The sequence below is a fragment of the Hypanus sabinus genome, chromosome 25 (assembly GCF_030144855.1).
Source record: "Hypanus sabinus isolate sHypSab1 chromosome 25, sHypSab1.hap1, whole genome shotgun sequence".
Taxonomy (NCBI): Eukaryota; Metazoa; Chordata; class Chondrichthyes; order Myliobatiformes; family Dasyatidae; genus Hypanus; species Hypanus sabinus.
Genome location: NC_082730.1, coordinates 48599027 through 48623568, shown reverse-complemented (window position 1 = coordinate 48623568; position 24542 = coordinate 48599027). Strand labels below are relative to the sequence as shown.

The window sequence follows — 24542 nt, the reverse complement described above, 5'->3', positions numbered from 1 at the left end:
AGATGGGCACCACCTCTAAAACTGTTCAGCACACCGAATGTTCATGGGGAACCCGATGCTGAAATATTTGCAGACAATCTAATTCAGGCTCAGGGTTTCATAAGTAGCAGAGTAGCTACCTTGCTGCGATCTACTGAAAGTCATCCCTTGAGCCAAACTTTTGTCCGCCGATAGATCCTACAAGGGGGGCAGACACGTGCGCTGTCGCACTCTACACTCGGTCGTCGCCCTCTCCAGACTGCGACCACCGTGGCCCTGGTACGGGGACCTCTACCCCTTACCTTGTCCTCTCACCCCACCCATGACCAGCTGCACCTGGCCAAGGCATCTGGCGGCAGGCAGGCGGAAGGCTGGAGTTCGGGCCCAGAGGCTGTCTAATGAGGTAATGAAGCACTCAAAACTGCTTCGGTACCCTGAGTCCAAGCACCCTGCACTTAAAGACAAACCCACTGAGTTTTTTCAGCGGAAAAAGACATGAGCAAGTGGGACAGAAGCTAACTGCTGAGAGCCACGTAAACTAAATTGCGGAATAGATCAGACATAAGGAACCTGCTTCGAGTATTGCTGTATTCTGGTCGTGTTTAACACCCCCCGCCCCCTCCCCCCGTCAGCAGGTCTGCAAGAATATTGTCAATATTAAACCAGTTTGCGGTGCAGAAAATGGTGGTGACCCCCTGGTGTACATACATTATTTTAACTTCCAGGTTGTGGGGATTTATTTCCAGTCTTTTCCGTGCATGCGTGTAACTAATCGATCTGGGGTCGATCTTGCCTTTCACTAAGGCCGAGGTAAGGGATCTTGAGCTTAAAAACGTTGGTGACCACTACAGTATACCATATTAATTTTGTAGCTCATGACTAGTAAAAGCAGATTTTATTGTGCAATATACTGTACTCCACAGTGAATGTTCAAGTCACTGTTCCAAGGGTCAGTAAATCAGGTTTGCTTTCAGTATTGTCTACAATTTTATTTTGAACATTATTCAGCCTCAAAATCTCATAAGTACTTGTTACAACACAAGGTCATGTGGGTCATCAGGCCCACACTGGCTTCCAAAACCAACAATTTCACCAGTTGTCTCTTAATTCTGTGCTAGACATAAAACTTAGTCTTCCTTGCCTGTCCAGTAACTCCCAATTCTGGGGCCACATCCTAGTATTTTGGAGTAATCATGGAGCAGCCAATTCACCAACCAGCATATGTGAAAATAAGGATAAAGCTGAGGGGGTGTAAAGGATCCGACAAGAGGAAGCTGGAGTACAAGGTCCAGCAGAATAACATAAGGGGTGTGTGGTCGGGCATGAAGCAGATCACTGGCTTCAAGGTAATGCAAAGGAAGATCAAGGCCAATGAATTGAACTTGTTTTTCCAACAGATTCAGCATGGGACCTCCTGCTGTCACCCTCACCCGCTTGTCGACACCACACACCCTCCCTGTCCCCGGAGCCTTCTCCCTCCAACCCTCCAGTGAGTGTTTGTGTTCCAAACCCTCCAACTCTGGAGTATCCTGCTTCCACTGGGTTGAGCACCCTCCTCTGCCTGACAGGTCAGGTTAAGAGACAGATGGAGAGACTACTTCAAGGCAAGGCTGCTGGACCAGAAGATATCAGCCCCAGGGTCCTGAAGACCCATGTTAGCCAGCTGTCTGGTATTTTGTAGCACCTTTACAATCTGAGTCCGAGTCAGGAAAAGATAATGGTGCTATGGAAGACGGCCTGCTTGGTTCCTATACCCAAGAAGGTGACTCTATCTGAACTTAATGACTACAGACCAATTAATTGCCTTCACATCGCACCTGATCTGGTCCTGACTTAGATCTTCATTGGGCCCGCTTACAGTCTGCCGACCAACCTCATGTGGGAATGGGTGATACCATCATCTACCTGTTACAGAGAGCTCACTCCCACCTGGATGATGCTGGTGGCATTGTGAGAACCATAATTTTTTATATCTCTGGTACCTTCAATACAATCCAGCCACTTCTTCTGAGCATGAAGCTGAAAAGGATGGTCGAAGACAAATCCACTGTCTCCTGGATTACTGACTACCTAATAGATAAACCCCAGTTTGTATGGCTGGGTAGTTCTCTGTCTGAGATGGTGGTGAGTGGCACGGAGCGCCACAAGGGACTGTCCTGTCTCTGTTCACAATGTACACCTCAGACTTTCAGTAGAATTCTGAGTTTCGTCACTTGCAGACATTCACTGATGACTCTTTGGTGGTTGACTGAATCAGAGATGGGCAGGAGTCAGAGTACAGAGGATTGGTGGACAAGTTTGTCAGGTGGTGTGGGAGGATCACCTACTCCTGAATGCAGTCAAAACCAGGGAGATGGTGAGTGATTTTAGGAGGAAGAGGACTAAGACAAGTCCTGCATACATTCTGGGAGAAGTTGTGGTGGTGGGTGAAGTACAAATACATGGGTGTTCACCTCGACAACAGACTTGACTGGAAAACTGACACCAAGGCTGTTACAAGAAGGGGATGAGCAGACTATTTTCTAAGGAAGCTGAGATCCTGTGCAGCAGGATGTTGGGAGTCTTTTTACCAGTCTGTTGCAGCAACTGAGCTCTTCTTCGTGGTTTACATTTGGGGGGCAGCATTAGTGCTGGTGATGCAAAAAGGCTAAATAAACTCATCAAAAAGGCTGGATCTGTTCTTGGCTACAACCTGGACTCCTGAGTTAGTGGTGGAGAGCAGGTTACTAAACAAACTGTAATCCATTCGGACACTCGAGCATATCCTCTCAATGATCTACTGAATAAGCAGCAGAGCCCCCTTTTGAACAGGCTCATTCAGCTCCACTAACACAAGGATCGTTACAGAAAATCTTTTCTCCCAAATGCAAGCAGCATATACAACAGTTCATCTCTGTGTAACAGGAGTACACACATCGTTGTACAATAGTCAGTTTTATTATTTCATACATTATTATTGCACAGTAATGAACACTGGTAAATTATTGTGTATATTATTATTACTCTGTACTTTATTACTAATTGATATTCTCACTATATGTAATTATTATTGCTGTGTTTTAAATGTTGCAGCTGAAACAAAATAATTTCTCACTCAGGATCAATAAAGTACTATTATTATTATAAACCAGCACCCACAATCACAGGAGAAACATAAAAACTCCACATAGTCAATACCCAAGGTTGGGATCAAACCAGAGATCCCTGGAGCCACCATGTCACCTCATTGTTTTGAATCTTTGTATGATGAACATATTTGGCAAGGGTTTTATTTCATAAACAGCCCTACCAAGATTGTAGGATTAACTCTACTTAACTGCCAAATCTAAGTTTTCAAGAAGTTTTTGACAAGATGGGAGACAGGAGATAATTTTGCATGAGCCCCAAGACATGCAAACCACAAGTTTTCAGACAATTTGGGCCACAGTTAGAACATTCCGAGCAAACTTGCCATGATGATATTGATTGCAGGGCAAGGTTGAGGCCCAGGGGGCCACTGCTGCTCTTACATAATGTCCTGGATACAATGGAAAAATGAGTTTTCATCTTGCAGATAGATCTGATGTTATTCACATATGCCATCCAAATAAATGTACAAATGTCTATAACTTAACACTTTTGAACAGGAGAGATGACATGTTAATAAATAAGAATGAAAAAAAAAGAGGCTGTACTGAAAGTAAATTGTGTATTCAAATGTCAACATGGAATTCAGAAATCAAAATGTACTGTGACTCACTCAAAAGTTTGATTGGGGGGGCATATCTAACATTCCTTTTGCATCACACACAAATTGCTGGAGGAACTAAGCAGGCCAGGCACCATCGATGGAAAAGAGTAAACAGTTGGCGTCTCAAGCCGAAACCCTTCATCAGGACTGAGGAAGCAGTACAATGTAGTAGGTGATAGACGAATCTGGGAGAGGGGGAGGTGTGAAGTAACAAGCTGGGAAATTGATTGGTGAAAGAGATAAAAGGGCTGGAGAAGGAGGAATCTGGTAGAAGAGGGCAGAAGACCATGAAAGAAAGGGAAGGGGTAGGAGCATCAGAGAGAGCTAATGGGTAGGGAAGGAGATAAAGTGAGGGGGGAAAACGGGAATCGGAATTATATACTGGACGTGGAAGCTACTGGGGTGGTAGATGAGGACCTTTTGTAGGTTTGTTTAAAAAAGACCATGGAAAAAATGCAGAGAAAGCCACAAGATTAATGCCTATTTTAATAACCTGTAGTTATCACACAGACAGAAAGAGCAAATGTTCTACTGAGGAAAAGTGATGACTTAAACTACACAGATTGACAATGGGGCTAACTGTTGAGCATGTACACAAAATTATTTGACTGAGATTAGTTAAAACAAGAGGTAGTGTGCTTGTTTTAAGCAAGCATGGACCTGTCGTTAGATGACTGGAATACTTTTCTTTCACAGCAGATCACAAATCTTCGGAATATTTTCTCAAACTTTGAAGATTTACTGGGAAGTTTGAAAGAGCAGCTGGATGAAACATTACTGTCTGTCATGTCCACTATTACTTCCAGGAATTGGTTTCTGACTACCATCAGGATTGTCAAAAAAATTCCATAGCAACGATTAAGTGTTTCCAGTAATGGGACTGGTAAAATGAAGAAGAATTGAGCAATTTTATTTAGTAAAATAATAGGACTGAATTTTTCATATAACATTGCAATATTTCACTTAACATTTTTTTAAAAAAGCAAAGAAATGGTTATTGATTTCAGGACATTAAGTATGAAGAAGCTCCACTACTCAAACAGTGAAGCAGTGGAAAAGGGTCTCCAGCCTTAAGTTCTCGGAAGTGAACACCAACACCAGGTTAGGCTCAGCAGCACCTATACTATCTCAAGAGTTCAGGGACAGCAAATTAGTCCAAAAAGCTGCTGGTAAATCTTTACCAATGTGTAATTGAGAGCATACTGACCTACTGCATGATAGAATGGTGCACTAGCTACAACAAGATCAACCACAAATCAGTACAGCAAATGATCGGAACTGCACAGAACATCGCTGGGAAACAACTACCAGACATGGAAACCATCTACAACTTGTGATGTCTACGGCATGCTTGCAAAATGGTGATGGGCTCATCCCGTCCAAGTAATCACCTGTTCAATATTTGACCATCCGGCAGAAGTATTAACCACACACCGCTTTGTAGAAAAAAAATCTGTAACAGGAATTCAAGTAGCTTTGAACTAGAAATGGGTTTTCAGATTCAGATTCAGTTTATTGTCATTTAGAAACCACAAATGCAATGCAGTTAAAAAATGAGACAACGTTCCTCCAGAATGATATCACAGAAGCACATGACAAAACAGACTACACCAGAAAATCCATATGACGTTTGGCAATCCCCAATCCAGAGCCCGGAGAGGCTGCTGCGTATTAATATCGCACTACCGTCTTAGCACGTTCCCCGGAAAGGAGACCAAATCCACCAGACAAAACAAGACCAAAAACTAAAGCTGCAAGATCTGCACAAAACCACATAGCTACAACATATTGTTACAACAGTGCAAACAATAGCATCATTGATAAAAAAAAAACAGACCATGGGCACAGTAAAAATAGTCCAAAGATGTTAAAGGACTATAAGTTCAAAAGAAATCACCACACAGTTTCCACAAGTCCCCAGGGTCCCGACAGACTCGCCATCCCACGCTGGCGGCAGGAGGGAATACCCCCGCTATGGGCTTCCACGGCGCTGCCCGACTCAGCCTTGCAGACACAGCACACAATGAAAGCTCCGTCAAACTCAGCCTCACAGACGCACCACACACCGAAAGTGACCTGACTGCAGCGGACTCCGAGTCCGTCGAACCTCCGAGTCGATGACCATCCCCTCCGGCACAGCTTCTCCGAGCACCATCCTCTGACGAGCGTATTACAACGGCCCCGCTAACGGCCATCTTCCCAGAGTCCCGGACCTCACAGCAGCAGAAGCAGCAACGAAGAAGGTCTTCCTGGAGATTTTCCGATGTTCCTCCGTGCTCCCACGTCCATTTTCAATCAATTATGATTGCGCACGGCACCCCACTTGACAAATAACAGATAATCAGCTCTGGAGTGGCCGCTGCAAGCTGCATCACGCCGCCATCTTGGAAATGTTTTACTGAGAATAAATCTAAAACTTAGCAATTATCTTTAATGATTTTATTATTTCATGCACATCTTTTGGCAAATGTTATCTTCTTTCAAATTAATCTGTTTTCAATTTTAAAAATGTTCCATGAGTCAAACTGGGAAAGAAGGACTTTTGTTCTGTAGTCGTTCCATAACTGTTTAATACATGTTTGGTACTTGTTCGATCCTGAGGTGCCAGGCATCTGCACCAGCTGTGCGTCGCAGGTTTTTGCCAGTCAGTTTACAATTGACACTCGTGCGCTACGGAGTTGTGCTTTGTTCACACTTTGTGAACATTTGTAGTTTTGTACTTTTTCAAAAATTAAGCCTTATTTTTACATTCAGTTACCCATCACAGTGCAAAAAAAAATGAGCAAAAGAAAAGCAGAAAGTGATAGTAAGCGTGAATTCAATGAACAGTGGGAAAATGAGTTCTTATTTATAGCGGGTATGTCAGGAAAACCATTGTGCCTTGTTTGTGAAAACACTTTCTCACACAGTAGAAGACATGATCTTAATAGACACTATAAAACACAACATCAGACTGAAATAGAATGAAAACTGAAGCTAGTGCTTGGGTCTGAGTTACGGAAAGGATATGTGATTAAGAAAAAGGAAGAAATCAAAAGACAACAAAATATATTTGTTAAAAGTCTCATTAAGTAGTGTTCATCTTGCTTCTATATTAAATAAATATATCATGTAAAAATACTAAACATATCTATATTAACATATTATTACAAGAATTGAATGGGGGTATGAGAGTTGTATGTTGCATCTGAACTCGTGCGTGGAAAAAATTGACGCATGGAATGTAAAAGATTGGCCACCTGTTTTAGATGATAACTTACGAAGACCAATTTTGTCAAGAAGTTAAAACCACAGTTACCCATGGTCCCCAATACAGATTCGCTAAAGTTTAGTAGCACAGGAGGAGTCACAAATGGCTTCAGGGGAGGAAATGGAAAGAACTGTCATAAACAAATGTCATAACTTTGTCTGCATATTAGCCAGCTTGTAACAGTAATTTTCAGAATTATCTTTTTATACATTTCACAATGTTACTATGTGGGTGCAGTTCCACCTTAAATACAGTTGCAAAGTAAATCCCCATTGGATGAAGTATTCTAGCATCATGCACACAAAATTAACAGTATTCAAATTTGTTGGTTTTAATTGACCATGATTTTAAATAAAACCAAGGTCACAACTGGAAAGATGTTTCCTTTCCCCACTGATAAAACATAAGTTTTTGCAATACACAATCATGACGTTATATTTTCAATCATTTTACTCCATTCAAAAGTGGAGGGGAATGGATTGGAAACAGGCAAATTAAAGCACAAAATTACATTCACAAGAAAAACTACTTTAATTATTTCTTTGACAAATTTAAGTCAAAACTGATCTGAAATTGTCATCACAGCTTTCAATTTAGTAGAATCAACTTTTGTGTTGAGAATTGCAAATTAATTTATTTAAACAACCAACAACATGCTATGTTTTTGATGTGTTTTCATAAAGCACTGAAATGAAATAAAAAATGTTAAAGTGTTTTTTTTAAAGTCAAGATCAAGAAAATGGCTAAGTAATAAATTAGCAAATTAGTGGTCAACTTTCAGGCCACTGGAAATTGCGTGGCATTCCACTGAAAATGGCATTTGGAGCATTATTTATTTTGATGAGTATGTGCACAGAGCATAATTTCCAAGCCTGCAAGTGGCATAAAACTCAAATACAGCATATAATGTGTAGGGTTGCAATGAATGGCATATGGTCACGGACTGCTTAATGTTACCTCGTAGGTGTGTCTTCACATTGAGAAGGGTGAAATGATATATTTTGTTTGGCAGAATTGGAAGGCAAGATGTACAAAATAGTACAATTTCAAAATGGATATGGAACTTCAAAGCAGAGATGTGAATACACATTGAAGAATATGATATGATTGCCAGGTAAGCTTGCAGATACTCAGCCTTTTTTGTAAAAAAGGTGGTGGAGTACAGACAACAATTATGCCACATCTTTATAAGCTAACAAGTTTCATGTGGAATTGTGCATTCAATTTTGGGCAGAAAAGACTTATTGAAGTGGTGGCCAGGGAAGAATAATTACAGTTATGCAGCTTACTGAACTAGCTTACATAAAGTCATTCTCTTCAAAGCAGATCAAGCCAAGAACTGATTCAAAGTTTAAAGTGAATTTATTACTAAAGTGCACATATGTCACCATATACAACCCTGAGATTTATTTCCTTATGGGCATTCACAGTAGATACAAGGTGGAATCAATAAAAAACTGCACCCGATAAAACAGGACAAGCAAACAGTGTGCAAGAGACAACAAACTGTGTAAATATAAAAATAAAGAGAAAAATAAATAGTACTATTAATACATAAATAAGCAATAACTGTCAAGAACAGGACGTGAAGAGTCCGTGAAAGTGAGTCCAGAGGCTGTGGGAATATTTCAATGATGGGGCAAACGAAGTTGAATGAAGTAATCCCCACTGGTACAAGAGTCTTACGGTTGGGTAACAACTGTTCCTGAACTTGGTACTATGGGTCCTGAGGCTCCTGTACCTCCTTCCTGATGGCAGCAGCAAGAAGAGAGCACGGCGTGAATGGTGAGGTCCTTTCAGCAGTGCTCGCTGTAACTGTGCTCAGTGGTGGAGAGGGTTTTACCAGTGATAGAATGGACTGTAGGCTTTTCCATTCAACAGCGCGAGTGTTTCCATACCAGGTCAAGATACAACCAGTCAATTTACTCTCCATTGCACATCCATAGAAGTTTGTCAAAGTTTTAGATGTCACGCTGAGTCTTTGCAAACTTCTGGGGAAGTAAAGGTGCTGCCATATTTTCTTCATAATGACACTTCCTTGTTGGATCCAAGACAGGTCCTCTGAAATGATAACACCATGGAATTTAAAGTTGCTGACCCTCTCTACCTCTGAAGAGGACTGGTTCATGGGCCTCTGGTGTCCTCGTCCTGAAGTCAGAAATCAGCTGCTTGGTCTCGCTGATACTGAGTAAGAGGTTGTTGCTGTAGCATCATTCAGGCAGACTTTCAATCTCACTCCTTTATGTTGATTTGTCACACAACAGTGGTGTGATTGGCAAAGTTGAATATAGCAATGGAGCTGTGATTAGTCTCACAGTCACAAGTATGAAACGAGTAGAGCAGGGGTCGAAACTCATGGCCGATGGTGCATTCGTGCTGATGGTGATTGTGGAGGTGAAGTTATTGCCAATCCAAACCAACAGAGGTCTACAGGTAAGGAAACTGAAGATCCAGTTGCACAAGGAGGTATTGAGGCCCAGGTTTTGAAACTTACTGGGATGATTGAATGCTGAGCAGTGGTCAATGACGGGCATCCTGATGGATACATCCTCACAGTCCAGATACTCCAGGGTTGACTGAAAAGCCAATGAAGTGGCATTTGCTGATGATCTGTTGTGACAGTCTGCAAATTGGAGTGGATCCAAGTCGCTTCTCAGGTAGGAGTTGACCAACCTCTCAAAGCACCATCACAATGAATGTAAGTGCTACTGGACGATAGCCATTGAGGCAGGTTCAATTAGATTGTTCAAAAATTAATATGATTGCTTCATTAAGAAGAAACGCTTTTCCAAGGAGAAAAAGTGTTACAGTAAAATTGAAAAAAAAAATCAGTGGAACTAAATTAGTGCTCTTTCAGGAAATATCAGTCCTGATGGGTTGAATCACCTCCTCTCATAATGTAGTATTCTACAATACCAATGTCCTTTAAGAACAGAAGCTTTCCTGAATGTACAGATCAAATAACTGACAAAAAAAAGATTATGGAAATCCATGATGTAAGGTAGATAAGCGAGTTCCACAAGTTTGGGATGGTTGTAACATTCCACAAGTTTGAATACTACAATGTACCTCGAGCTTTCATATTTTTACGTTCCTTTCCATAAGTAACAAATTGGAATAAGTTCCTCATCACACCCAAGTATAGAGACTACTGCTTACAACTAACACTTAATTGCCTTTCCATACAATTGCTTCATCATTGTAAAGGAGTCCAGCAAATATCTATTTGAATGACAGCAAAATGAACCAGTGACAAAGCTCACACTTTGTGACAAGAAACAGAGGAAACTGCTGCAAAATTGGAATGCAATGCCAGAAGAAATTCAATGCTGAAAGGCCTAGACAGAGTAGATGTGGAAAGGATGTTTCTCATGGTCGGAGAGTCTAGTACAAGAGGTCACAGCCTCAGGATAGAGGCATGTCCTTAGAAATGCAGATAAACTTCTTTAGCCAAAGGGTGGTGAAGTTGTTACCACAGGCAGCTGTGGAGGCCAGGTCATTGGGTGTACTTAAGGCAGAGATTTATAGGTTCTTGATTGGACATGGCATCAAAGGTTACAGGGCGGAGGCCAGGAACTAGGTTGAGGAGGAAGAACAAAACAGTGCATCAGCCACGATTGAATGGTGGAGCAAACTCGATGGGCCAGATGGCCTAATTCGGCTCCCGTGTCTTTTGGTCTAAATCATACATTAACAGGCGTTTTCAAGGAAAATAGATTCCACCATCTCAGCAACAACTTCTCCCCCTCTATCTTCAGGCTTCATTCAGATCTGCAAATTGGACCTGTACTATGTGTAATGATACATTAAAGTTCGAGGTTATATACAAAAGAACAAACCACTTCAAGTTGGTTAAACTGTAGTTCCAGGATTTCATATTGCATTTGAACTCAACTGCTGAAGAACAATTAAAGGCTTTTAGCTTCTGTCCTCTCTTTCCAATCCTGATGAACGGTCTGGTCCTGAAACACCGACTAATTATTTCCCTCCATAGATGCTGCTTAACTTACTGAGTTCCACCAGCATTTTATCAGTGTTTATCACAGAACTTGGAACAGTCCACCGTGTTGTGCTGAGCTCTTAACCTACTCAAAGAACAATTTAACTCTCTTCTCTCACATCACCCTCCAATTCTCTTTCATTCATGTGCTTCTCCATCAATCTCTTAAATGTCACTGCCACCATCCCGGTAGTGTGTTCCATGCCCCTACTGCTCTGTGTAAACAAAACCTCTGAATTTCTCCATACTTTCCTCCAAGAACTTCAGCGGCCACTGCACAACCCACGTCTACATCCAAACAACGGCCTGCTACACTACCCACAACACACTAACCTTCGTGTCAGCTGCAAACTGACTAACCCCCCCCTTCTACTTCAAACTTCAAAGTAAATTTTATTATCAAAATACAAATATGTCACCATATACTACCCTGAGATTCATTTTCCTGTGGGCATACTCAGCAAATCTATAGAATAGTAACTACAACAGGATCAATGAAAGATCAACCAGAGTGCAGAAGACAACAAACTGTGCAAATGCAAATAGAAATAAATAACACGAACATGAGATAATGAGACAAAGAGTCCTTAAAGTGAGATCACTTGGTTATGGGAACATCTCAATGCATGGGCATGTGGGTGCAGTTATCCCTTTTTGTTCAAGACCCTGACTGTTCTTGCACCTACTGGTGTGAGCTCTGAGGCCTCTTGTTCCTTCTACCTGATGGCAGCATCAAGAAAAGAGCTTCAAAGTGGTGGTGATCTCTGATGATGGATGCTGCTTTCCTACAACAGTGTTCCATGTGGATGGGCTCAATGGTTGGGAGGGATTTACCCGTGATGTACTGGGCCAAATCCACTACTTTCTGAAAACACCTGCCAGTGGGTCAGCACGTCTTTAGTATGTGGCCAGGTACCCTGTCTGGTCCGGATTTTTTCCATGGATTCGCCCTCCTGAAGGCAGCCCACATATCAGCTTCAGAAACTGAGAAAAAAGATTCATCAGGAGACGTGGGGGTTTGCAATTGTTTCTCGATGCTCTGACAGTCAAAGTGAGCATAGAAGGCATTCAGTTCATCTGGAAGCGAGACCCTGATGTCTCCCATATCACTTGATTTAGCTTTGGAGGAGGTGATAGCACTCAATCCCTGCCGCAGCTGTCTAACATTCTCCGTTGACTCAAACTTGGTTCGGAATCTCCTTCGCCCATGAGACGGCTTTCAGGAGATTATACCTCATCCAACTAATTTCTAAAAATCACAAACATTGCTTCATAAATTGTTTCACCACCAACTCCTACTGAGATAGCAGGAAAACGAGATTAAAATGTAAATCAAAAGCTCAAATAACAAAACATTGAGGATTTCAAACCTCTTCCATTGCTTGAATTCTGCCAAAACCTTGCTCCTCATAACTTAACTCAAATGAAGTCCCAAACACCAAACATCCTTATCTGGCCAACAAAAACTTTGAAGTTCCTCCATGAAATCCCCTCTTCAATTCCTTAATTTCTTGAAGACCGACAAATCATTTGTTCCCATACACTATTATAAATATTTGCAGGAATATTTTTTTTATCAAGTATTACCAAATCACAATCGTTGAATGCATAATCACTAAAATCAAAACAATTAAATGCAATACATTACATAAAAGTCAAAGATTAACACAGCAAAACACAGGAGCAGGTAACATTCAGTAGGCTTTTTAAGACACAGGATAATATTCATTTGAGATTATCTGCTCTCAGCTATTAATTATGCAAAGACAAATTGGAAACGTTAGCTGTTTGAAATGTAATTTCTTAAAACAAAATTACTTTAAAACAGCATTGATTACATATTAGTATTATTTGTTACATGACCACCTTCACTTCGTAAACTGGGATCATTTGCATCCATAGTGTCTTCAACAAAGAAAGCATGTGATCCCTTGTCAAGATCAGTAACAATAATTTTTGATCAGATATCAAGAAATTTCAGGACAGATGTCTAAATGCTGCATGAAAGAGGAAGGTGTTTTTTGAAGAAGAATTTTTAAGAATGGAAGGAGAAGTTTAAGGAGAAAATTCCAGAACAGGGCAAAGATGGCAGAACTGCCAATGGTGAAACAATTAAATAAATTACTCACAAAAGAGAAAACAATTAAATACTTGCATATTGAAGCAGTACAGTATACAGATGGAGGAAGACTAAACAACTTGGGAAACTTTGAAATCAAAGATTTGTATATCAAAATGGAAGTGTTTTCAGACAAGTATAATTTAACAAATCACAATGCTAAATGATGAACAAGACTTCTACAGTGTACATAGAGCAAAACTTGGATGGATACAACTTTATACAGAATGAAAGACGGCCTCGGAATATTCCAGTCTAGAGACAAAAATGTAAAAGCTGAGGATTTTGCTTCATCCCATTTGCTGCAGTGATGTAGTTGTGATAATAGTGATGAAATAGACACTTGAATGATAGATGGTCATAAGTTCATTTTGGAGTTGAAAGCAACAGCAAGGTGTCAAATTACCTGACATCATCAGATCACTATCTGGTATAAAACAGTGATCTGAAAGTGGAGTTGATAGTCAGACAATAAATCTTCTTGATGATTTGTATAGAAGTCAGTTTTGCTTTCCCAATATTGGATGTCAGAAGCGTGAAATACTTGAGGGGTGACAGCGAGGGGCAAGCAAGTGCCTAGATGTCTTTTGGGATGGCTTCACCTCAGTAAATGAAAAGTACAAAGGAACAAAAAGACATTGAAGGGCTCCAGGGTCTACAAAAGACAAGGCTTTGCAGGTGGTATGCTGATCATGATTCAGTAACAAGGAATAAAATAAAACAAGGGTTGTTCTTCTCAGCTAGAAAATGGCATGAAGGCTACAAAAAAGCAAGGAGAATGTTTAAGAATGGCCATAAATAGTGCAACTTGTGATCTTAATAAACAATTTTTTTCAATAAAGATTTATGGCCAAAAATTGTAAAGCAAAATTGGCATGACTTCAAGAGGCCACAATATAATCTTTTCCTTGAATAAAACGTTGATGGCACAAGGTCTAGGACAGGTCCTTTGTGAACAGGGTGGGCAGGGAGCTGTTGGAGGGGCATTGGAAAATTGACTGAGGGAACACTCAAGCAATACCAGCTCAAACATCTTAAATGTCTTCCCCCAAATTTAAATTGTCATTGTTACTTCAATTACCCTCTTTCCGACAATTACCGAGCATTGCCCTCATTTCCAGTCTCTCAAAAACAAGGGGCACAGATTTTAATATTTTCAGTAGACTTACAATCATCCACCGACAGATCTAATTGGGCCACTTATTTGGATTATGTTCTCCGCTGCTCAAAGTGTTGACAATTCAAAAGAGTGGGAAAAATAACTTCTGGCATTTCAGTTCCACAACAAACCATCGCCCACACCAACAAGCACAAGCAGTTTCCGGATTTTAGTCAACAAGATCAAGACTATTTATTCAGATGCCTCTACTGAGCCTACTTCAATGTGCCACATCTCAAATCTCTTTATATTTCCTACTCCATATTCTAACACTTGTCATACCCTCTGAGCTAACTTTCATGAGGCACACATCCAGTTTTTACAATGCTATGCATTCCAACCTATTAGCAGATAACCATACGTGCACTGAACATCACAACAACAAAAGCACAAAAAACTCTCATTAGCAATGATTTAAGTCTAGTCTCTCATTGCAAACTTGGGCCTCAAAGTTTAAAAAATACATAACAAGCAACAAAGAATTCCAACATGACACATTGACAGTACAGTGAATTAGACTCTGGCATGTTTTCATGTTAAATCGTTGCAAAAAAAAAACAGAAAAACAAAACAGAATTAGCATTCTATTTTCCCCTCTCAAGGTTTTCATCTTTCCCATATTTATGAAATGCACTCAGTGGTATCTGGCCAAATACGCTACAAGCAGAGTTCGGTCAATTTTTACTCTCAGCCAATAGTCATGCACAAAGGATGATAGAATTGGATACAGCCAAAATCTCACGTTACCATTCATCTCCCTGAACCAAACCTCACATCTCTGACGAGTCAATCTGACAAGTCTGTCAACCTTTCATGACTTGTGAATCTGTGTATCTCAATCACACGTCCATTCACCAATTGAGATAGAAGGAACACTGAATCTGTTGATACCAAGCTATCAGAATGATAAATTCCTGTTCCAAACATCTTCGTAAAGATACAGCACAGTAACAATCCCTTCTGGCCTTCAAACCCACACGTTTCTGGAATGTGGGAAGAAACTGAAGCACCAGAGAAAACCCACGCAGTCATGGAGAGAATGTACAAACTGCCGATATCCTGATCATTGCCGCTGAAAAACGTTATGATAACCACTATGCTACCATGTCACATCCCCAATTAAGGTTGCTATTTCCAGCAGTTGCATTGTTTTTGGGTTTTGGGATGAAGGGATTATACAAATTGAGATTAAGCAGTTAAGGAGAACAAAAAAAACTGAAACAAGATTCTTATTTGGGGTTTAAAAGCAGGCTGACATTGATTTCATAGCTTACAGTCTAATCTCAAAATATATCAGCTATTCATACTGAGGCAAGGAGTTTGTCACCCTTGGAATTTACTGCCTTAGAGGACTGTAAAGACTAAATCCCCAAGTGCAATTGAGAAAGAGATCAAAACATTTATGGATATTAAAGGAATCGAGGAATTCAGAGCTAATGCAGGAAAGTGGCACAAAGGTAAAGATCTGTTATAATCTTATTAAATGGCAGAACAGATGCAAGACTCTGAACAACCTATTCCTGTTTCTATTTGCTCAGTTCCAGTACACAGAACACACCACACTTCAGTGAATGGAGAAACAGATTTGGTTCTCACTGTTTCAGTTTTGTCGGTAATGCTACAGTCTTAAAAAGTCAAAATTATAAGTATTTTCCAATCAAACTGCTGCAGTAATTTATCATCTATTCCTAGAAACAGAAGAGATAAAGGGCTGAAGAGGCCAGTCAGCCCTTTGAGCCTATTCTGTAATTCAACACAATCTATCTCAATACCATCTTCCACTCCCTATTTACATTAATACATTTTGTGTCAAGTGATCCATCTTTCTCCTCACACATATTCAGCAATTCTCTAGACAAGAATACCATAGGTTCACCACCATGAGTGAAGAAATTTCATCAACTGAGGCCCCTTGACCCTTTGTTCTAGATTGCTCTGCCAGAGAAAACATCCTCCCTGTATCGACCTGCAAAGCATTAACTTTCAAAATTCTGATTCAATATTTCATCTCATTCCCCCAAATTCAAGTGTGACTTGGACCCAACCTCCCAACATTCAACAGTTCCCCTCATTCCAAGAATCACTTTGTTGTATCCTCATTGAATTCCCTCAATAGCAAGCAAGGGCAGCATAACTGTACACAATACACCAGGTATGATTTTACCAAAAGTTTGTATAATTGAATTAATGCATGCCAGTCCCTGTGCTCTTCATATAATGGTCATAATACCATTTGTTCAAACTGTTTGCTGCAACTGTATCATTGCTTTCGGTGACTAGTATACAAGCATTCCATAATCCCTTTGTACATCTGTTAAAACAATACTGTCCATTTTGTCCTACTGTAGTACAGAACTTCATGTTTATCCAACCTATACTGCATTTGCCACTCATTCAGTTTGTCGAAATTGCCTTAAAATGTTTTGCGTTTGTTTCACAAATCACAATCTCAGCCATTGTCTCAATGATAAATTTAGAAAAAAAAATTACATTTTGGGTGCCACATGTAAATCATTGATAACTGTGGCTCGCAGCAGGGTTTCAAGCACTGCTCCCCACAAGATCCAACCATTCAGCACCTGACATCCTGAAAAGCCCCATTTATTACTTCTCTGTTCCCTATCTGACAATGAATTTTCAATTCTTTCCTATACATTACTCTCATCAATTCATTTTAATTTTGCACACTAAGCAAAATTATGCATAAGACTTTATAAACATGTTCTGAAAATCCAAGTACACCATGGTTCAACTTTATCCATTTTACCAATTTTATCCTCAGGAAATGCCAGTTCATGGCAATTACGACTACTCATTTTTCAATCCTTGTTGAGTATGTCTAATCCCATTGCCATCACTTTCTTGATAATAGACTGTTGTATTTCCATTTGTATTGATGCTTAGCTAACTGGTCTGCGGTCCCCAAACTTCTCTCTGTTATCCCATGACATTTACCACCCTCAGATCTGCAGGAATGTTTCATAAACCATAGTATTTGGAAGAGGAGTCACAATATCTATTCCTTTAACCTCTGTAAGGCCCCAACACATTTTACTAAAAAAAGGGAAATATCCATCAAATGTAGGTCATGTATCCTTTCAGAAAACCTATCCCAACTTCCATCAGTGAGCCTATCTCCCCTCCAGTACCTCCCTTCCAGTCAACGACCTCCAGCACCCAAATACCCAGTTCCTCCTCCATTAGTCCAGAATCCTCTGCCCCTACCTGTTGCCCCTTCGCTCCTCTGTGACCACCTCCACCCTTCTCTTGAGACTCTGAAGCCCATTATACTTCTTGCTCCGCTGTTCCCTCCACCTCCCATCCATAAAATCTCCACTCTCCCTCCTTCTCCTTTCCTTGACCCCAACACTTTCCTGTCCCTGTACCCAGCTCCTTTCAGCACCCCTCCATGACCCCAGCATCTTCCTGCCCAGCTCTTTGTCCCTACTCCTCATAATCTCGCTCTCTCTTCCTATCTGTCCACCATCACTGGGACATTCACCCCAAGCTCCTTGATCCCTCTGTGATCTCCCACCATTCATCTCTCCAACAACCCCTGTCCACATTTTTATCCCCTCCCCTCCATGACTCCCACACCCCTACCCAGCTCTTTGCCCTCTCTCCACTGCGACTTTTCTCCCTCCCTCCCTCCTCCATCACTACCACCACCCTCCATCCCACACCTTGCCCCCTGTTCTCTCCATAGCTCCCACTACCCCGACCACTTGTACTGCTCCATACACCTCTCCCCTCAATGACCCTCAGCATGGCACTGACCAACACCTTGACCCCTCTCCACTCGGTAAACCACTCCCCACACCTCCTTGCTCCCTCTCCACTTCGTGACCTCGGTCCCCCGTCTCTCCTCGGTGACTCCCACCGCCTCCCTGACCTTGTCTCCTGGGTAACCTTGCCCCTCCGGTCACCTCAGCGACCCCCGCCCACACTAACCTGCCCGCCTCCTACCTGGACAGGTGTTTGAGAATTTGCTTCTTGATAAGCCCAGCCATCCTGCGCCCGTTCCCGACCGCAGATCCGCCAAACCGGTCAGGCCGCCGGCCACGACGCCCGGACGCCGGTTGCACTCTCCGTCTGCCGAACAACCATCCCACTGAAATGACCGCCCATTGCCGGCAAGATGGGCTGGGGAGAGACCGGGCCCCCGTCCGCCACCTGGCGGCCAGCGTCGGAACCCCGGCCAGGCGGCCGCCTCAGACCGCCTCCGAGACCCGGGGCTCTCGGCGAGTGCACGCACGAATCTCCAGAGCTCTCTAAATCGAAACTCGTTCATTTTCCATCCTGTATGCTTTCCCCCTACATTTAAATCTGAAAACGCTTGCATGTAAAGTCTGTTGTGAACGACAAAGCCTTCCGACTTTGGGGATGTACCAAGGAAGGGACAGGGTAGTCTGAGAAGATCCTTCGAATAAACTTAACAAACTTGGAGTTCCAGTTGTCACGGTGTTTCTGGATGGTCAACTAGACTTTTCCAGAGGTTATTAAACTCATTTGGATCACTTACTTTGGGGATTGAAAAGAATCACTGCCACCACGTGACAAAGCCATCCAGGCCCAGAGGTGGCTGCAATGTTTACTTGATAGGGTTGGCCTGAATATCAGCAATCAGTCAAAAATAATTTAACAATAAATTGTGCCAAGTTACTGATGTTGAATCAGGAGTGTGAAAGGCAGTGCAAACAAAACGCTGTAGATTTTAAATATACAGTAAACTTGAAGTGGTGAACAATTCAAAATGGAGGCCCAATCCCAGACCGGTTAGATCAGAAACATTGGTGATGCTTTTACTCTATGTAGGAGCTTCTTCAATTTATAAATTTATAGAAGTGTTTTCATACAATAAGACAGATAAAGATAGCAAGGCAAGATGCTTGGAATAAAGTTATACATGAACCTAAAAAGATGATGGCTTTAGTCAAAATAGGACTATATTTTTGTGTAATGCTGGAAAACTCAACCAGCTGGTGAATGACACTTTTAACAAAGTAAGAGTTCAGTCCAATGCCATCAGAGATGAGGGAAAACCTTCACCAGAATTTAGGAGAAACAACTATAAAGCTGTTAAGAAAATTGCATTTTTTTCTTGCACTGCCTCGATGTGTGGGGTAATCTTGTATGAAGGACTTGCAAACAAAAGCTGCTCACTGTTTCCCTGTATGTATGACAATGATAAACCAATTAACAATGACATTGTAACTTAAATGAGTTCCTGGTTCATACTGTGGAGATAGATTTGTCAGCTGGAGACACAGGAGGGCAGATGCTACAATCCACTGCAACAAACAGCCTGCTGGAGACACCTAGCAGGAAAGTAAAATTTTTTTTGGTTGGTGGGGGGGGGGGGGGGAGAGACTGAAGGAACTGTCAGCACTTTGCATCAAAACCATGCATCAGGTTGGAGTCTTGATGTGGGGTTTTGACCCAAAACGCCAGCAATTTCTTCCTCTCCTTCCTCCCTCCCCCAACAGATGGTGCTCAATTTGCTGTGTTCTTCCAACAGATTATTTGTTGACGAGTGAATGAGCACATCTGGTACGACTCAAGATCTAATATTCAAATAGAGAGGCGAGCTAGCTACACCAAAGGAAATGACCCCTAAAAATAGAAAGGGATTTCAGCAGGCAAAGAACAATGGTGTAAGCATGATATATCGACAGAAAACAGCAGCACTGGCTGAAAAGTTTGGGTCATGTAAATGTAAGTGATGCAAATAGCCTGTGCCCTGTTTCTGGAGGAACCACGGAGCCCTGGTGTCTCAGTAAAGATCTGCCAGATTTCTGACTGTAGAGAGCAAGGGTGTACAGTTACTATTGGGAAGCCTGAACTGAGTACAGGAGGCTAAGTGCTGTGGGGACAGTCAAGCTGTATCCCAATGGAAGGAAAGCACCTACATACCATGCCACAGAAGGGAAGTTTACACAATGGTATTATAAAGAAACAATGTCAGGAGGACATTATATTTTGTATTCTTGCTGGTGTTGGTAAAAATTTTAAGTTTCAAGTGAAGATTATTCATCAGGTTGAATAGGTTAGGACTTTATTCCCTGGAACGTAGAAGAATGAGGGGAGATTTGATAGAGGTACAGTATATAAAATTATGATGGGTATAGATGGAGTGAATGCAAACAGGCTTTTTCCACTGAGGTTAGGGGAGAAAAAAAACCAGAGGATATGGGTTAAGGGTGAAGAGGGAAAAGTTTAAAGAGAATATTGGGGGGGGCGCTTCTTCACACAGAGAGTGGTGGGAGTGTGGAATGAGCTGCCAGATGAAGTGGTAAATGTGGGCTCACTTTGACACTTAAGAAAAACTTGGACAGGTACATGGATGAGAGGTGTATGGAGGGATGTGGGCTAGGTGCAGGTCAGTGGGACTAGGCAGAAAAATGGTTTGGCACAACCAAGAAGGGCCAGAAGGCCTGTTTCTGTGCTGTAATGTTCTATGGTTCTATCAAGTCATCAACTTGAATATTAACACAGATGCAGAGAATTTCTTTGTGGGAATTCAGAATCAGAATCAGGTTTATTATCACCGGCACGTGACATGAAATTTGTTAACTTAGCAGTAGCAGTTCAATGCAATACATAATCTAGCAGAGAGAGAAAAATAATAATAAATAAAATAAAATATAATAAACAAGTAAATCAATTATGTATATTGAATAATTTTTTTTAAATGTACAAAAACAGAAATACTGTATATTTAAAAAGTGAGGTAGCGTCCAAAGCTTCAATGTTCATTTAGGAATCAGATGGCAGAGAGGAAGAAGCTGTTCCTGAATCGCTGAGTGTGTGCCTTCAGGCTTCTGTATCTACTACCTGATGGTAGCAGTGAGAAAAGGGCATGCCTTGGGTGCTGGAGGTCCTTAATAATGGACTCTGCCTTTCTGAGACACCAGTCCCTAAAGATATCCTGGGTACTTTGTAGGCTAGAGTCCAAGATGGAGCTGACTAATTTTACAACCCTCTGCAGCTTCTTTCAGTTCTGTGGAGTAGCCCCTCCATACCAGACAGTGAATGTAGCCTGATAGAATGCTCTCCACAGTACAATAGAAGATTTTGAGTGTATCTGTTGACATGCCAAATCTCTTCAAACTCTAAGCAAAGTATGTTGGGACCAGGTTAGATTCTAAGAGATCTTGACACCCAAGAACTTGAAGCTGTTCACTCTCTTCACTTCTGATCCCTCTATGAAGTTTGGTATGTGTTCCTTCATCTTATCCTTCCTGAAGTCTACAATCAGCTCTTTCATCTTACTGACATTGAGTGCCAAGTTGTTGCTTTTTATTGATCTTTATAAATAAAAAGAAATATTCAAGTGCTTTTACCCTGATACAAAATGAGAACATACCCGAGTGAGACCCTGAGAACATTAGAACAAGTGGAATGTGTATCCAAGGCAAAAGACAAGACTACCAATTATTGAGGGAGACCATGTAAACAGACCAACTTTGCTTGGAATGGTTGTGGCTGGAGGGGAATAACATTGTTAGTGTGGATCCACTGTGACATCTAAGGAAGTATCCAAAACAATAAACAGGCATATTGAAGGATTCCTAAATGAGACTGAAGTGCAGAAAGTGTGGTGAACTACATATACCTGTCTGGACACGCCCCTCCCCCCCACTGCTCCTGTGGCTCCTCCCACAGACCCCTGTATAAAGGCGATTGGAGGCACTGCTCCTCCCTCAGTCTCCAGGATGTTGTGTGATTGTCTCTTGCTTCTGATAGTGCTCTCTTTTCCAGCTAATAAAAGCCTATCTCTCGCCTCACGTCTCCGAGAGTTATTGATGGTGCATCAGAAAGCTTACATACATATGTAACAAAATGACCTATAGAATTAAACCAGTGCAACAATACACTGAAAGCTCAATTAAATAGGCTAAAGCCATACAGAATATTTGTGGCACAAATTGATTGGACAGTACTCATCAGATCAGATAAGACTGCATGGATGTAATGTTACACTTAACAAAACAGAAGGTGACAAGAAATATCCCCATCCAACTTATCAAGATTAGAACACTGGAATGACACAGCAGTCATCACTATTTCAGTTTTCCCCATGTTTTTGAAAGGAATCAACATCTCTTAACAATGATCATCCATATGGGATTGTATTCATATACCAATCTGCTTTGTATAATAAGATTATTGCTTAAAATACTTCAGACACCAATGGATAAGATGCTGCATGGCATTCAGTGCTACCTGTGTAATCATGACAGTAGTCCAATGTCAACAGCAAAAAGGATGGAGTCCTTAATGCACTTAAGGAAGTGTTGAGAAGACTGCATCAATGTAAAGCAAAACTTAAAAAGGATTAATTGTCAGTTTGTGAAAAAGGAATTTAGTTTGAGAACACATTGGTTAAGTTGAAAGTTGATACCATCAACAGTAGAAGGAAATACGTGAATCAAGTCCATTCATTTTTAGATGTTGTTGAAGATCGTGCCCAATTTGTCACAATGTTAACCCTGCTTCACCAACCTGCAAAGAGAGATGAGCCATGGTCATGGGTAAAACTGACAAAAGGCCAAAAATCTGTTTGGGAAAAAAACGCCGTGCATCGAATTTTGTACTGAAGTACAAGCTTTGTGTGAAAACTTCATCACAATCTTCCAAACTATTGGGTTTTAATCAACTGTTGCTTAAACATTGTGAACACTGACTGTAAGTGATAAAACTACACCCAGACAAAGTTGGAAGTGTGTGCTCATTTTTTACTGCGATGACTTTTCACATTAGATACTAACCACAAGGTTTTGTTGGTTATTAGAACCATAGAACATTACAGCACAGAAACAGGCTTTCTGGCCCTTCTTGGCTGTGCCAAACCATTTTTCTGCCTAGTCCCACTGACCTGCACCTGGCCCAAATCCCTCCATACCCCTCTCATCCATATACCTGTCCAAGTTTTTCTTAAATGTTAAAAGTGAGTCCACATTTACCACTTCATCTGGCAGCTCATTCTACACTCCCACCATTCGCTGTGTGAAGAAGCCCCCCCCCCACCCAATGTTCCCTTTAAGCTTTCCCCCCTTCACCCTTAACCCATGTCCTCTGGTTTCTTTCTCCCCTAACCTCAGTGGAAACAGCCTGCTTGCATTCACTCTATCTATACCCATCATAATTTTATATACCTCTATCAAATCTCCCCTCATTCTTCTGCGCTCCAGGGAATAAAGTCCTTCTAAAACTATTCTGAGACTAGAGTCAGCCATTCCCACAGCAGCAGCATCAGAGATTCCTCCTGCCTCAATAAGACTGTGATATTGATTATAGAGCATTCAGACATAATGCTCAGGTGGATACCATGTCATTAAAAGGACACTACATCACTTTGAGCACAGATCAGAATAATGTCTACAGAGGTCAAAAGATAATTTACCCACTATCAAACTACAAATAGACTGACCTACAGAAAAAGATCCTTGGTGTAAGTGTATGAATACAGATTAAGACAGCTGCATAAAACCTGTGTCCCTTTCCCACCTTCATTTATGATAGTTTGATAATTGAATTCCTGCCAATTGCACAGATTGTCCTGACCAAGAATTTTACTAACTAAGGCTCTGAATTGCGTATTTTGTGGAGAAATATCTTCACTTGAGATTGAGAGAATTGATGTACAATTCTCCTTTCCTCTCAAGCCGAATGCTATCTCTACATACAAGAGTGTATAGATACAGGTTCAGTATGACTTGACTGTCCTGGCTATCCCTCCTTTTGATCTGAATATCTTTGTCTCCTGAGAGATCTTGCTTTAAAGATTATATCTCCAATTGCCAAATTGTTGAAACTGCTGCTTCCTCTCAGAACTTCCAGAAAGTTTTGCGTTCTCACACCCTTCCTGCCTTGAACAACTGGTGCTGAGTCCACTCCTCTCCTGTCTAGTATCTGTTTCAAAATGTAACAAAGCCACAATTGTAAATTACTGTGCAGGTCTTCAAATAGAACGTCAGTGGTTACAATGGGTGTATGTTATACATTACACTTCAACAGGATTGAGTGCAGAGTATTTTCAATGGAATTTCACATTCACATTGCGGATATCTAGGGCAGGTAAAATATTCCCAGCATCTACTCTCTATTTAACCTTTATTTTGATTGAATGTGTTATCAAGCACTGTCAAAGGAGTTAAACAGACCTTCATAACTTATGATGAAATAATTCAATATTCTACACATTCTATGAGTCATAATGTGATCATAGTTTTATTGAGCAACAAAAAAAATCTCAGTTTATTAGAGAAGGAAGAAACTTGGCTAAACTATCTCTCCGTGTGT

General features: G+C 41.2%; 1 protein-coding gene across 2 annotated transcripts in view; it reads right to left on the bottom strand.

The window, feature by feature from the left end:
- The window catches only part of LOC132381222 (bridge-like lipid transfer protein family member 3A), a 147021-nt gene extending 128572 nt beyond the window's left edge, over positions 1-18449 (bottom strand). For both annotated transcript variants that reach the window (XM_059950556.1, XM_059950555.1), the window contains exon 1: positions 18204-18449. In XM_059950556.1, coding sequence (XP_059806539.1) covers positions 18204-18247 — 44 coding nt within the window. In that variant the 5' untranslated portion in view covers positions 18248-18449. The remainder of the gene's footprint in view (positions 1-18203) is intronic.
- Between the last annotated feature and the right edge of the window lie 6093 nt (positions 18450-24542).